The sequence below is a fragment of the Corythoichthys intestinalis genome, chromosome 18 (assembly GCF_030265065.1).
Source record: "Corythoichthys intestinalis isolate RoL2023-P3 chromosome 18, ASM3026506v1, whole genome shotgun sequence".
NCBI classification, from domain to species: domain Eukaryota; kingdom Metazoa; phylum Chordata; class Actinopteri; order Syngnathiformes; family Syngnathidae; genus Corythoichthys; species Corythoichthys intestinalis.
This window is the reverse complement of record NC_080412.1, coordinates 36,984,745-36,998,451: the sequence shown is the minus strand read 5'-3', so window position 1 is coordinate 36,998,451 and position 13,707 is coordinate 36,984,745. Positions and strand designations below refer to the sequence as shown.

At 39.0% G+C, this 13,707-nt stretch overlaps 1 protein-coding gene across 1 annotated transcript in view; it reads left to right on the top strand.

Moving 5' to 3' along the window:
- LOC130906140 (protein phosphatase 3 catalytic subunit alpha-like) overlaps positions 1-13,707 on the top strand; it is a 72,631-nt gene that overhangs the window by 25,388 nt on the left and 33,536 nt on the right. Inside the window, exons 4-7 of the mRNA XM_057820115.1 lie at positions 4,591-4,715; positions 4,819-4,930; positions 9,715-9,860; positions 9,941-10,080. Coding sequence (XP_057676098.1) covers positions 4,591-4,715; positions 4,819-4,930; positions 9,715-9,860; positions 9,941-10,080 — 523 coding nt within the window. The remainder of the gene's footprint in view (positions 1-4,590; positions 4,716-4,818; positions 4,931-9,714; positions 9,861-9,940; positions 10,081-13,707) is intronic.

Here is a 13,707-nt window from a genome sequence, read left to right as displayed (position 1 = left end):
TTGGACGCATATTGCTGTTAATGAATGTTTTCAAATCTATTGATAACTACCACAACACATGCTCTGTGAATACATATGCTTTACTTGGCCCGGAAGTGAATGAGTGTCACTGACATCTGCACAGTTCACGGGTCCCGAGATATTTGCAAATATTGAACATGCATGCATCTAATAACGACAGGACGTTTATGCGCTCAGGAATTCTGAACTTGCCGTGACATTCTGCGTGGATATTTGTGTGCACGCGTGTGTCTACGTGGTCGTATGTGCATGAGTGTGTTTGAGTTCTTTAGTCAACCAAGCAGTCTCCCACGCACATCGCTCTAAGCTTTGAGTGGGCGAAGGCCACTGTGGTGCTGATAGGGGAGACGGGAAAAGAGAGGAGTTGGGGTGAGTAGGAGAGAGGGGGGACAAAGAGAGATGATAATGAAAAATTGAAGGCCGCAAGGAAATGAGATGTTGGTTTGCAATGCGGAGTCGTACACTGTTCAAGAGAAAAAAACAAGCAGGCATCTCCGACACGAAAAGTGTCTATGGAGCTTCTTTTTGTTGGACGTCTTTCAACCAAATACCATAAACATCTCTTCTTGCGAGTCGGAAGACAGTGTGCATGGATTCCGTTTTCTCTTGCCCATTCAAGAGAGAGACTCTTTTATCATCACAATGCACAATTGCGCTTAACCCATCAAAGGGAAAATGTGAACCGCTCTGATTGTTTCTGAAAAATGATTAAATGACAATGCGGTAATGTCATTTATGGAAGGGATGAGGAAGCGAGTTATAAAAAATGTACAGTTGTCAATGGTGATGGAGCAGCTTTTAGTGGACTGTATATTGCACAAAAAACATTTAGTATAAAATTACGTCATCAGCTATTTTTTAGTCTTGTAGCATATTTTTTCAAAGAAATGTAGGGTTGTATTCATTTTAGTCTTATTTATACATTAATATACAGTATTATGTTTGCTTTTATCTATTTATTTTTACAAAATTTTGCTTATTACAGTGATCCCTCACTACTTCGCGCTTCAAACTTTGTGCCCTCAGTCCATCGCGGATTTTTTTTTCAATTAAAAAATAAATAAATAAATACAGATGTGCTGTCCGGATCCGATCACGTAGTCTCACTCTCCCACCTGCTGCTTTTCTTGGTCAGGCAGTGCACTGGAGTTGCTTATTAAAGTTAACGATGATTGACGGATGTTAAGATTTGATCTTACCAGAGACGCTTGGAAGCCGAAACTTCAAAGCACCACATGCGTCAATCATCGTTTAACTTGTTAAAGTTGCTGTGGCAACTCATTGTGTGTAAGTCAGCAGCTTGAGCACATTTGAGTGGAATCACTCAATGAAGCATTTAATAAAGACACACATTTTTCAACTTTATTCTTGTATCTCTTGCCAATGCCAAATCTGAATATATACATCGAACACAAAGCAGACAAAAAAACCCTCTTTTTTTTTGGAGGGGTGAGTGAGCGCTACCTCGCGGTTTTTCACTTATCGCGGCAGGTTCTGGACCTCATTAACTGCAAAAAATGAGGGTTCAATGAGGAGTAATTTGACATGATTAAGGCAGGGTTATCCAACTCCGGTCCTCGGGAGTCCCTATCCAGCTTGTTTTCAGTGTCTCCCTCCTTTAACACATCTGAATCCAATGATCAGCTCATCAGCAAGCGCTCCAGGAGCCTGATAACAGTACTAATTGTTTGAGTCCGGTGTGTTGGAGGAGGGAGACATGGAAAACAAGCTGGATAGGAGCTCTCAAGTTGGATACCCCTGATTTAAGGGTTGTTGTCAGGGCCTGTACTTAGAGAGGACCTGAGGGTGGGGTGATCGCACCTGGGCCCAGGCCTCTAAGAGGCCCAGTTTGCGGGCATAAAGTGGCTGTTTTTGTATGAGGTGAGGATCAGACACAAAGGTAAGATGATCCGGGGATCTGTATTATTGTGTTGAAGTGTTAAAATTAGGGCTGTCAAAATTATCGCGTTAACAGGCGTTAATTAATTCTTTAAATTGATCACGTTAAAATATTTGACGCAATTAACGCAGATGTCCCGCTCAGACAGATTTAAATGACAGTACACTGAAACGCTCACTTGTTGTTATGGAGTTTTGCCGCCCTCTGCTGGCGCTTGGGTGAATGACCATCTCGCATATTGCCTCAAACAGATTACAATGAGGCCGTTTATGGACATTAAGAGTGAAGAGAATGCCACCGGCCGCTTGGGGGCAGCGCCGTTCCATACTCATGTTATTTCTTCTAAACGTGGGAGAATTAGTAGTTGTGAGACATTTATGCTGTATTCACAATGCAATGCAAATTGATATTTGTGCTCCACACATATTTCGGTAAGTTTTCTTTCTTTTGGTGGCAATTATGTGTCTCTTGTTGTATTTTGGGTAAGATATGTACAGATACTCTAAGTATCGTTTAGTGAAAGCACAACAAAAATAATATTCCTATCTCTCCCAAAAAAAAATATGTTCACAAAAAGAAAAGCACTTCAGTCTATAGTAATAAGGCCCTATTCTGACACACAGTTAAACAACAATGCAAAATGAACTGGCATTCCATATCAAAATAGCTATGCAAAATACACGTAAAACTTAGACTTTGGTCACTCTATTTTTATTATTGTTATTTTTATTCTTCTTATTATTATATTAGCTCTGCTTTTGATTGAAAATTTTACAAATTTTATTAAAACGAAAACATGAAGAGGGGTTTTAATATAAAATTACTATAACTTGTAACTATAACATTTATCATTTAAGAACTACAAGTCTTTCTATCCGTGGATCACTTTAACAGAAAGAATGTTAATGCCATTTGTGGATTTATTGTTACAATAAACAAATACAGTACTTATGTACAGTATATTGTATGTATATATCCGTCGTGTGTCTTATCTTTCCATTCCAACAATAATTTACAGAAAAATATGGCATATTTTAGAGATGGTTTGAATTGCGATTAATTACGATTAATTAATTTTTAAGCTGTAATTAACTCGATTAAAAATTTTAATCGTTTGACAGCCCTAGTAAAAATATCTCTTCCACCCCGCTCCCGCTTAGCCGGTCATCTGGAGAGGACTACAAAACAATTTGCACTATCAGCCCCACACACACCGGACGAACGTCTTGGAAAGGCCTGCAAATATTTGTCTCCTAGCGTACCCCCTGAGTCCCCCTTGTCGGATGTCCACTTAGGGGGGTCCCATAATGCTCATCACACCCGGTCCCTGTTCAAATTTGTCCCGCCGCTGGTTGTTGGAATTTGACATGTTACATTGACCAAACACAAACACAATGTGTTCATGGATGTTTACTGACCATATTTATGAAAGGAAATAAGGATTGTTGAAATCAGGAGTGTTCATAAAACCAATGCACAGTATTATGACAATTTATTTAGTCTGATTTTAACAACCCCAGAACAATGTGATTCGAGATGTTTGAAATGTCGTGAAAGATAATAACCATTTTGTTTCAAAATATTGCATAAAAGGGCCACCGGTTTGTAACATTTTAATTCAATTACATTCGGTCAAGGGTGGTCATACTTTTTTGCTCCAGGGGGATACAAAAAACAACAACATATGAGCAACATAAACAAGCGATTTGCATTTTTTTTAAATGATATTTTTGATGCCTCGAGCCACCCACACTAGAGTTGCGATCGCCTGGTTTATCATGATCGACCTAATGGGCACCCCTGCATTAGGTGATTTGCATCCATTGCACCCATTTTTACTTGGGCTGCATCTATCGATTATTTAAGTAATCGATTCGTCTATCAAGTAGTTAGTTCGAATAATCGAGTTATCAGATTAGGAACATTTAATGCCTTGCAGAATCAATTTTAGGAGATGTAACAGAAAGGCTAGCTAAAATTGCACTTTTAAAAGAGCATTAAATGTGAATACAAAATAAAATTCCCGAGTGTTTTTTACAAATTATTCGGAATTGCACTTTTATTTCTCAATAGCAATAAATGTGTTTAACAATAAATTAAAACACCTAATCAAAGAAAAAAAAAAAAAGACAATCGAAGTACAACAAAAGAACATTCGGCTAACTTGCATAACTAAAGTCCGCTTAGCTTAAATGCTATAAAATGCTCAAGTTTTTTTTTGTTTTTTTTTCTCAATGCTCTTAACAAATTTTCCAAACACATATTCCCACAAAAAAGCTAATTTACTTCTAAACTAAATTTTTAATCCATAAAAATTAATATTAGCAAACAAAAGTGTATGACCTTATGTTGGTCTTAACAGGGAGCAGCTGGATCCAGCCATGTTAGAGGAGTTATGTCATATTCACTGTTTCCACTAAAGGACAGTGTATCAACCTAAATCAAAATTCAGCTAAATGCAAACACCATTCAAAACAAACCATTGAAACGCCACTCTAATTAAACGACTCCTCAAAGTTTGTTTTTTTTCTAATCAAATTACTCAAGTTAATCGTTGCAGCACTACATTTCACTCAATACTAAAACAACGTGTGCAACATTTTAACATTTAATGCACGGACAAAACAAAACAAAAATTCCAATTTTGATTTTCGTTACATATCTTCTAGTGTGTGGGGACATCCATGGGCAGTTCTTTGACCTGATGAAGCTTTTTGAAGTGGGAGGATCACCAGCCACAACGCGCTACCTGTTCCTTGGGGACTATGTTGACCGTGGTTACTTCAGTATTGAGGTAAAACCGTCACAATATCACATTGATACCCGACAAGGTCTGTAAAATCAGGTGTTTGTAAGTGAATAATTCCTTTTTTTCCACCCCATTTTTGTCTCAACAGTGTGTTTTATATCTTTGGTCACTGAAAATCCTCTACCCAAAGACACTATTTTTACTGCGTGGAAATCATGAATGTAGACATTTGACAGAATACTTCACCTTCAAACAAGAATGTGAGTACCCCTCATTGTTCATCGTACACTTATTTTTAGTTGTTTTGCTCTTTTATGTATATTATCTGGAGAACTTTTGTTGTATTGGGGAAGCTAGTGTACCCAAATGTACTGCCCGCGGGCCAAAAGCGGCCTGCCATGGAGCCCAATCTGGACCACGGGGTTGTCCTGTAGCTCATTCATACAGTACTTACAAAACCACATGCTTTTATTTTGACATTGGCTCCGTAAAACAGTAGATTTGTTATTTGTGTGATCAAGTGCTTGCCCTACTGCACCCGGCATACTTCGTGACCGCAGTTACATTTGTCCGTTTGCCCCCACCCAGTCAAAATGGTTTAGCGGCATCAATGACAGCTAATAGGTTAACAAGGAAGTGACCCAAAATCGCCCCAAAACCAAGAGGAGGTGACACCAAGTCAACAGGAAGTAACCTGGAAATGCCCCAAATGCAACATGAAGTTGCTTGAACAACAGAAAATGATCCAAAATGTACAGGAAGTGACACTTAAGTATTTCAAAATGGCAAGTAAGTATTGCAAAATTTACTCAATTGCTGCCATTGACAACAAAAGACGTCCAATTCACTTGAACTGGAAACACTGGCTATGAATGCTCATCTTTCAATGTCAGTGACGGCGCTAGACATCCAATGTATTTTGACTGTGACGGGGTGAATGAACGTTTATTAGCCCCCTTCAGGTCAAAATGGATTGACGTCTAGGACCGTCAAGGACAGCCAGCGAGTTAATTTATTAGGCCAAATATAAACCGGCCGGGTCCATTTGAGATCTAATTGCATAAATGTGGCCCGTGAACCAAACTGAGTTTGACACCCCTGAGTTAAAGGGATGCACAGATAGAAAGGCTTGTAGTTGTTAAAGAATTAAAGTAATTTGATATTGAAACCCCTCTTGAAGTTTTCATTTTTATACAATTTGTAAAATTAGTTCAACTAGTAGGTCGCCATTGTTGTTGACGTCGCAGGGCGGTGACGTAACATGGTTCCGCAGCCGGGCTTCCGGAGTATGACTCTTGTGACATAAACATGTCATCTTTTCAACCCTTTCAACTTGAACCCAATAGGAACATTAATGAGCATAACAGCATTTTGAGGCAATGAAAAAGTAATGAGATTTAATAAAAATACAAATAGTAAGACCTCGACGCGTTTAACCGATGTGCTCATGTGTTGGATATCTCGACAACACATGAGACATTCCAGTAACCCAGTAGTGTTCATCTAGTGACAGCAACAATATGCTTCACCACCCCGAGCCTCCATTGCACGCATAAAATATGGCGCCCTCCGTAGGTCAAAACATGTACTAAATATTTTAGATTTTTAAATCAATGTCAATATTTTATGTATTTCTAATAACATATTTTAGTAAAAGTGAACAAGTGTGGCTTATTAGAGCCTATAAGTCTTTAAAGTGCCTGTGAGAGCATAAAAAAATATCTTAAATAGCATTATTATGTGAATTACAATCAGATTTTGAGACGATTGGACTATATACAACAATTTGGCAAAACGCCGACGAATTGAAATCAGTCTTTTAATCTGCCATTTAACCGCGCCTGTCATTATAGCGCTTTAGCGTCCCTAGCTGGAGGATGACGTCGGCAGGGTCACGATTTCATCTGATTCACAATTCAGCCCATTGAGGGGGAATATTCAGAATGAGGAAAATGCCACGAAGAGAGCAGAAAAATGTAATTGTTTCAATCTCTCCAATATTTTTACAGAATATTCTTTTTATCTAAGTGTTTTCCCCAATTGCTAAATAAATGGTATGGTCATGACAAATAACAGTCTTGTGCTAAATGGAATACGAAATATTCAGAATCCATTTATTCAGTACGACATGGCAAAATTACTCCGTAACGGTCAAAACTGTCGACTTCACCTTTACTGTCGCACCTCCCGAATGATATTTTATGCCACCGGAGTTAGTCCGGCTTTTGTCATTTCCCTGCCTTTGGAGAGCGTCAACAAACCAGCGTCAACAAACCAGGAGGCATGACAGCTAGCTGACATGCTAACCCGAACCGAATGGCGTTTCAAAGTCTTATTTTCGCCTTTCCAAGCAAAAAATCACACAAAACTAGCCCGGAACATGTCACACGGTGCGGGGTTGTCGATTTTCTTCACTAATTAGCAACCCCCCCCCTGGTGGCGAGCAAATTACAGCTCGTTCTCCTGCTGCGAGCCGGAGAGCTCGTTTGCCGGGGAAGCAGCTAGAGAATGACTGCCGGACAAACCAGCCAACGTCGGAGGACCGCGTAGCTGCCCGAACCCAACCCGAGGATACTGGTCTATTGCAAGGCACTCGAAGAGGGCAGAGTAGCTGGAAGTCTGGACGATATGGAGAACCGCAGATGAGAGCGGGGGGGGGCTGCACGAGCACAAGCAGAGTATGGCGCTCTCTCTCGATGGGAACACGAAGAGGACCAAGGGGGTTGTGCGACAAGCTGCCAGTCGTCAGCTGAGTGGCCTTCTCGGTGGACAAGGAGCATTGTCAGACACAAAATGCAAGCCACTTCGAATTAAAACTTCACTGTTTTGTGGCAAAAGGTGGATTTTTCAGATGAATCTTCCATTGAATTGCACCACAGTTGTCGCAAATATTGCAGGAGACCTACTGGAGCCCGCATGGATCAGAGATTCACTCAGAAAACAGTGAAGTTTGGTGGTGGCAAAATCATGGTCTGGGGTTACATCCAGTATGGGGGTGTGCGAGAGATCTGCAGGGTGGAAGGCAACATAAATAGTCTGAAATATCAACAAATCTTAGCTGCCTCTTCCATTCCTAACCATAAAAAGGGACAAATTCTGCAGCATTGTGTTCCATCGCATACTTCAATCTCTACCTCAAAGTTCCTCAAGGCAAAGAAGATCAAGATCCTCCAGGACTGGCCAGCTCAGTCACCAGACATGAACAGGATGAAAGAGGAAGCATGGAAGACGAAACCCAAGAATGTTGATGAGCTCTGGGAGGCATGCAAGACTGCTTTCTTTGATGTTCCTGATGACTTCATCAATAAATTGTAGGAATCCTTGCCGAACCACATGGATGCAGTCCTTCAAGCCCATGGAACTCATACAAAATATTATATTTGGATCTCACAGTACCACTACTTAATTCGCTTATGTTATGTAACATGTTTTTGTATTTGAAGTACATTTTTTGTTCAGTTTTCACACTACTTTCTGTAAGCGACAAAACTTTGGTCTTGCCAAAATTTGACCTTTATGTCTTCATTGAATGATAAATCTTTTTTCAGTGAAACAAATATATTTTTGTACATTCAACGTCATTTCGGAGGGTCTTTGCTTTCATATGAGCCATTTCTGAAACCAATTGAATAATTAAAAGTCAGGTTATTAGTAAAGATGTCCCGATCGACATCCCGATCGATCGGGTCTGATCACGTCATTTTCAAAGTATCGGAATCGGCAAAAAAATATTGGACATGCCTTTTTTTAATATATATATATTTTTTAATTACAGTATTTAATTTAATTATTATCTTAGATTGTTTTCTAATTGTATTTAACGTTACAGACAAAATGTCTTACATTCATCCAGAGTCTTTAGTTTTGGCTTAAAGTAGGGCTATCAAATTTATCGCGTAACCGGCGGTAATTAATTTTTAAAAAATTAATCACGTTAAAATATTTAATGCAATTAACGCATGCGCTGCACGACCCACTCACGCATTGTCGCATTCAATCTATAATGGCGCCGTTTTACCTATATATTGAGCTAGCAGGCAACGTAAAATGAGTAGAGAGAATTTTGGCAATCTTTGGAGCCTCTTTATAATTGGCTAAAGCCTTAAATTCCCTCTCTCATCAATTAAAATATCGTGGGAAGCAATGTGGGGAAGAACGGTAGTGATTGATCTTTTCCTTAACACCCTATGTTACTTCCCAACACAGAGAAGATATATCAATTGGTGCCACTACGCACAGTCATGGTTGCACTTCCCATCATGCATTTGGGCAGAACAGTTAAATGGCTACAGTATCATTTACTGAAAGCTCAACAAATACACTAGATGGCAATATTTAGTGACAATATACAAAGTCACATTTATCCTTTAAGTATTACAAGTCTTTCTATCCGTGGATCCCTCTCACAGAAAGAATGTTAATAATGTAAATGCCATCTTGAGGATTTATTGTCATAATAAACAAATACAGTACTTATGTACTGTATATTGAATGTTTATATTCGTCCGAGTTTTGTTCATTTTTTTCTTAATGCATTGCCAAAATATATATGATCGGGAAAAATTATCGGGAATGATTGGAATTGAATCGGGAGCAAAAAAAAAAGCAATCGGATCGGGAAATATCGGGATCGGCAGATACTCAAACTAAAACGATCTGGATCGGATCGGGAGCAAAAAAACATGATCGGAACAACCCTAGTTATTAGCAACTGTTTCTACAAAATTGATAAGTGACAAGACTTTTGTCAGGGACTGTAGAGTGAAAGGTCAGGTTTTTTTTGTTTTTTTTTTTTAAATCCCATCTGCCCCCTTCGTGGTTTAATTTTTCATCTAATGACTCAGAAAAATTTCCTATGACAATCTGGCAGGCAGTTCCGGCCTGTCTACCCATGCGTATGTTGTAAATGTTCACTTTGGTCAGGCTGTATCTAAAATGAAATAATTTCATTGTTCCGTACAGTGCAATAACAATAAAGTCTCCCGTTCATTTGCTTCTTTCTTTCATTTTCAAGTCATGAATCCTATTTGTCCTTGTTTGGCAGGTAAAATCAAATATTCGGAGCAGGTGTATGACTCATGCATGGACGCGTTTGACTGCCTTCCTCTGGCTGCACTCATGAACCAGCAGTTTTTGTGTGTTCACGGCGGACTCTCGCCTGAAATACACACCTTAGATGATATTAAAAAGGTAAGACTTCTCCGGAGGGGTAGATTTCATCGCGGTGGTTTGATTACGTCTTATGAATTGAGTTCGTCTGTCGTGTTCAGTTGGATCGGTTCAAGGAGCCGCCGGCGTTCGGGCCCATGTGTGACCTGCTGTGGTCGGATCCTCTGGAGGACTTTGGCAATGAGAAAACCCAGGAATATTTCAGCCACAACACAGTGCGAGGCTGTTCCTATTTTTACAGGTGAGCTCAACCCTACACAGTCATATTTTAGGGTTCAGTCAGAGTTCACTTCTGTCCCTCAGATGATAATCCACTCTAAAGTGCTCCATATGGCTAATTATTGGACTCCGGTGTATCATTTCCATGGACCAGAAATGGTTTATCCATCTGTGCAAAGTTCCTATCGAGCATTATGGCTGTGATGAGGAGCTATTCTTAGCGAGACAACTTTTTATTTTTTTCCGTGAAAAGACGAGCAGGAACAAAAATGCAGAGACTGAATAATTACAAAAACAAAACGGAGCACAAGTTCATTACGCCGACATAGACGGAGTATGTGGATGTGAGAAAGCTGTGGAAGTGGGTGGTGAGACTTTTTAAATGGAAGTTCAGAGCAGTTATACGCAGATCAGAAAAGGTCAGTGTGTGCTAGATGATTGCAAATGCATATATTCATGTAATATATGAGTCTGTAAATTATGATTCACCCGATCAAACGGTGGGACAGAGGGGTTAAATATCACTCTTAGACAACTTATGGTTCTAGTTGATGTCAACATGACCACAGAATTTAGTTAAAAAAATGACCTTTAAGTGCTTTTATTTACAATGACCTACACTACAGTACAGTCTGCTCCAGGGTAAAATTGTCGCCAATATTAAACCGATCCGTTAACTGGATTGCCCATAGTTGGAATTGACAAAGGGAGACATGTTCCCACTCAAAGGCAATTTTGCTCCCCTGAAGTTTGCCTGTCCACTCGCAAAGTGCCCACCCAGTCATTCTGCTTAGACACTTTAACCACATAAAAAAAACAACATCTTCTTGACCTCGTAACTTGTAGCCTGGCACAGATTGTATAACTGTAATGTGAAGGAATCTGACCCTTCGGTCCAAGGGCGTAGGTTTGGTCTCAACATTGGTAGGGACGCTAAAACAGCATAACCTGCATGTATACTTTTTGCTGGGGACGAGACATTAATAAGACCAAACAGATTGGGTACATTTCTCAAATATAGCTGGTTCCTACGTAAAAATGAAAAAAGGTTACAATAAAATTATTTTCATGGGAGAAAGTCTTTTTTCAAAATGCTTGCTTCATATAAAGAAAATTTACAGTGGTTATGTTTTTGTTTTTTTTAGGGGATGGGGTTAAAAAAATGTGCATCAGCTGCGAATAAAGATATTTTTTTAATGATGAGATAGAAAATACATTTTAAAATTTTAATTAGGGAATAAATGCAAAAAATGCACAGTTGGATTACCGTTAACTGTAGAAAAAGTACAGGAAGCCACGTCACTAAACAGCTGTCTACTCGAGTTTTACAGGTTAGCAAGTTCACACGTTTTAATGTTATGCTAACTCTGATGCAGGTCGGACTTTCAGTTGCAAAATTAGTGGTGTGTTCCCCACCTTCACAACATTGACGTCTTTTTACATGACTTAAAGTGGCTGCTGCTGGCTGAAAAAAACTTCTAATATCCCTCCTCTTCAAAGCGGGCAGAGGAGGCGGCATGTCGACATGTATTTCTGTTGGGATTGTGTGAATGTGGGGGTTCTGGTCATCAGCCAATCAAACGTGCGTTGGAAGGGGAAAAAATGGACCAGCACATTCAGCAAGTGAAAGGGGGTAAATGTAAGTCTGAACATAATGTAGGGTCAATTCTATCCTTACAACTTATGGGAAGATAATCTAAATTACCTATATAAATGAAATCATTATATAATGCAAATAAGGTTGGTTAAAGGTTGGTGGGGACAATTTGAGCATATCTAAAGGTTGGTGGTGTTATGTCCCTACCGTCCCTATGCAAACCTACGCCCTTGCTTCAGTCAGACCGCCGGAATCACGCCAGACGAAACGCCGGACCCACGCTGGCACAGCTCCAGCGACCAGCCGGCGAGAAACCAACCACCTGGCCAAAAGGCCAAACTCCGCACGTTACCTTAGTCTTAACCTATAATGCCTGCAATATGAAGCAATTGTCAGAGAATCACAAAATTTGAAAAATAAGGTCTTAATGAAACCTTTTTTTTCATTTTTGTAAAAAAGAAAAAAATATATATGTGTAATAAGCACTCTAATATCTATAACCCTTGCCAACCCAAACCCTATATCACCATTTTGATATTTTGTCACACCCCTACTATTCCCTGATTGATTATATTAAGTGTGTTAGAGTAATACAAAGAGTCGAACAATAAATACGAGAAAAGATACTATTCCCTTCAAATGTGTATTAAATTTCGTGAATAACACCAGTCCAGAAGAGATACCTAGGTTAAGGAGACGCCTGCTGGAGAGACTGTGGAACAAATAAAGCGGATCATTCACACATTTTTTTTTTTAAATGGAGGCATAGACTTCATAATATATTAACATTACACGAGGTGCAGGGCCGATCCGTAGGTAATACACACTCATGTGTGTATTAACGCCCGTAAATCCCCCTTACAGGATTGAGTTTTAAATGTGTAACATCTACACAACTTTATTAAGTACATATATAGTCATAGCTCAATTTATATGAGGGTGAGGGGGTATCATTTTTTTTTTTTTGGGGGACGAATCTGACTGTAGAACTTGACTTAGATGTCCACACTGTGATTATTATTATTATTTTTTTTAAACAGAATTTGGTAAATAGACTCATAGACTTCACTGTCAGTTGACGGGAAACGGGGCTGCTCCGTATTTTCAAAAACTTCAAATTCAAATATTTTCAAAACCAAAGCTGCTACCGACCCAAAACCAAAACAGGCTCCTACCTTAGCCATATATGAGTCTCCATGAGCAGCGGCATAAAAAAATTAAGTCGTTCCCATATAAAATCCTGATTATTTTTTATATAGGCATAACAAAACTTAAAATGGCTTAAAATTCTCAGATTTTACAGTAGATACACAAAAATCACCAAAATATAGAGAAAATCACCTATATTTTCAGGATCAATAGCGATATTTAACAAATCATATAAGTTTTTGCCAGAAATAGCAACTTAAATTTTTTTCAACAGCTACTAAATCACTCAATTTTCACATCAGAAACTTAATACTTGAGGAAAACATGCAGAATCCATTATAAATAATTCATAAATAGATTATTAATAAATTCTATATGCCATCATAACTTATTATGGAATAGAATATCCCTTTATTGTCATTATACAGTTGTATAGTTAGTTATACAAGTTGTAGTGAATGAGGTTAGTGGCCGCCTGACGCAAATAGAGCTTTTTTGGTGTAAGATCTTGTGGATAAACCCCCGAATTCTTCATAGCTCTCGATTCTTGATTAAAAGCAAAGAAACCGTGCAGTTAGCGTTTATTTCACGTAAATATGTCGAAGTACAATGCTACTCTGTTAGCGAATGAGGCCAGCGGCCACCTGACGTAAACAGAGCTTTTCTGGCGAAAATTCTCGTGAATAAATGCCTAAGTCCCAGAATTCTTTATAGATATGGACGTACAACAGTCTAGATTTTTGGTTAAAAGCAAAGAAACCACGCAGTTAGCGTTTATTTTACGTAAATATGTCGAAGTACAATGCTACTCTGGTAGCGAATGAGGCTAGCGGCCACCTGACGTAAACAGAGCTTTTCTGGCGAAAATTCTCGTGAATAAATGCCTAAGTCCCAGAATTCTTT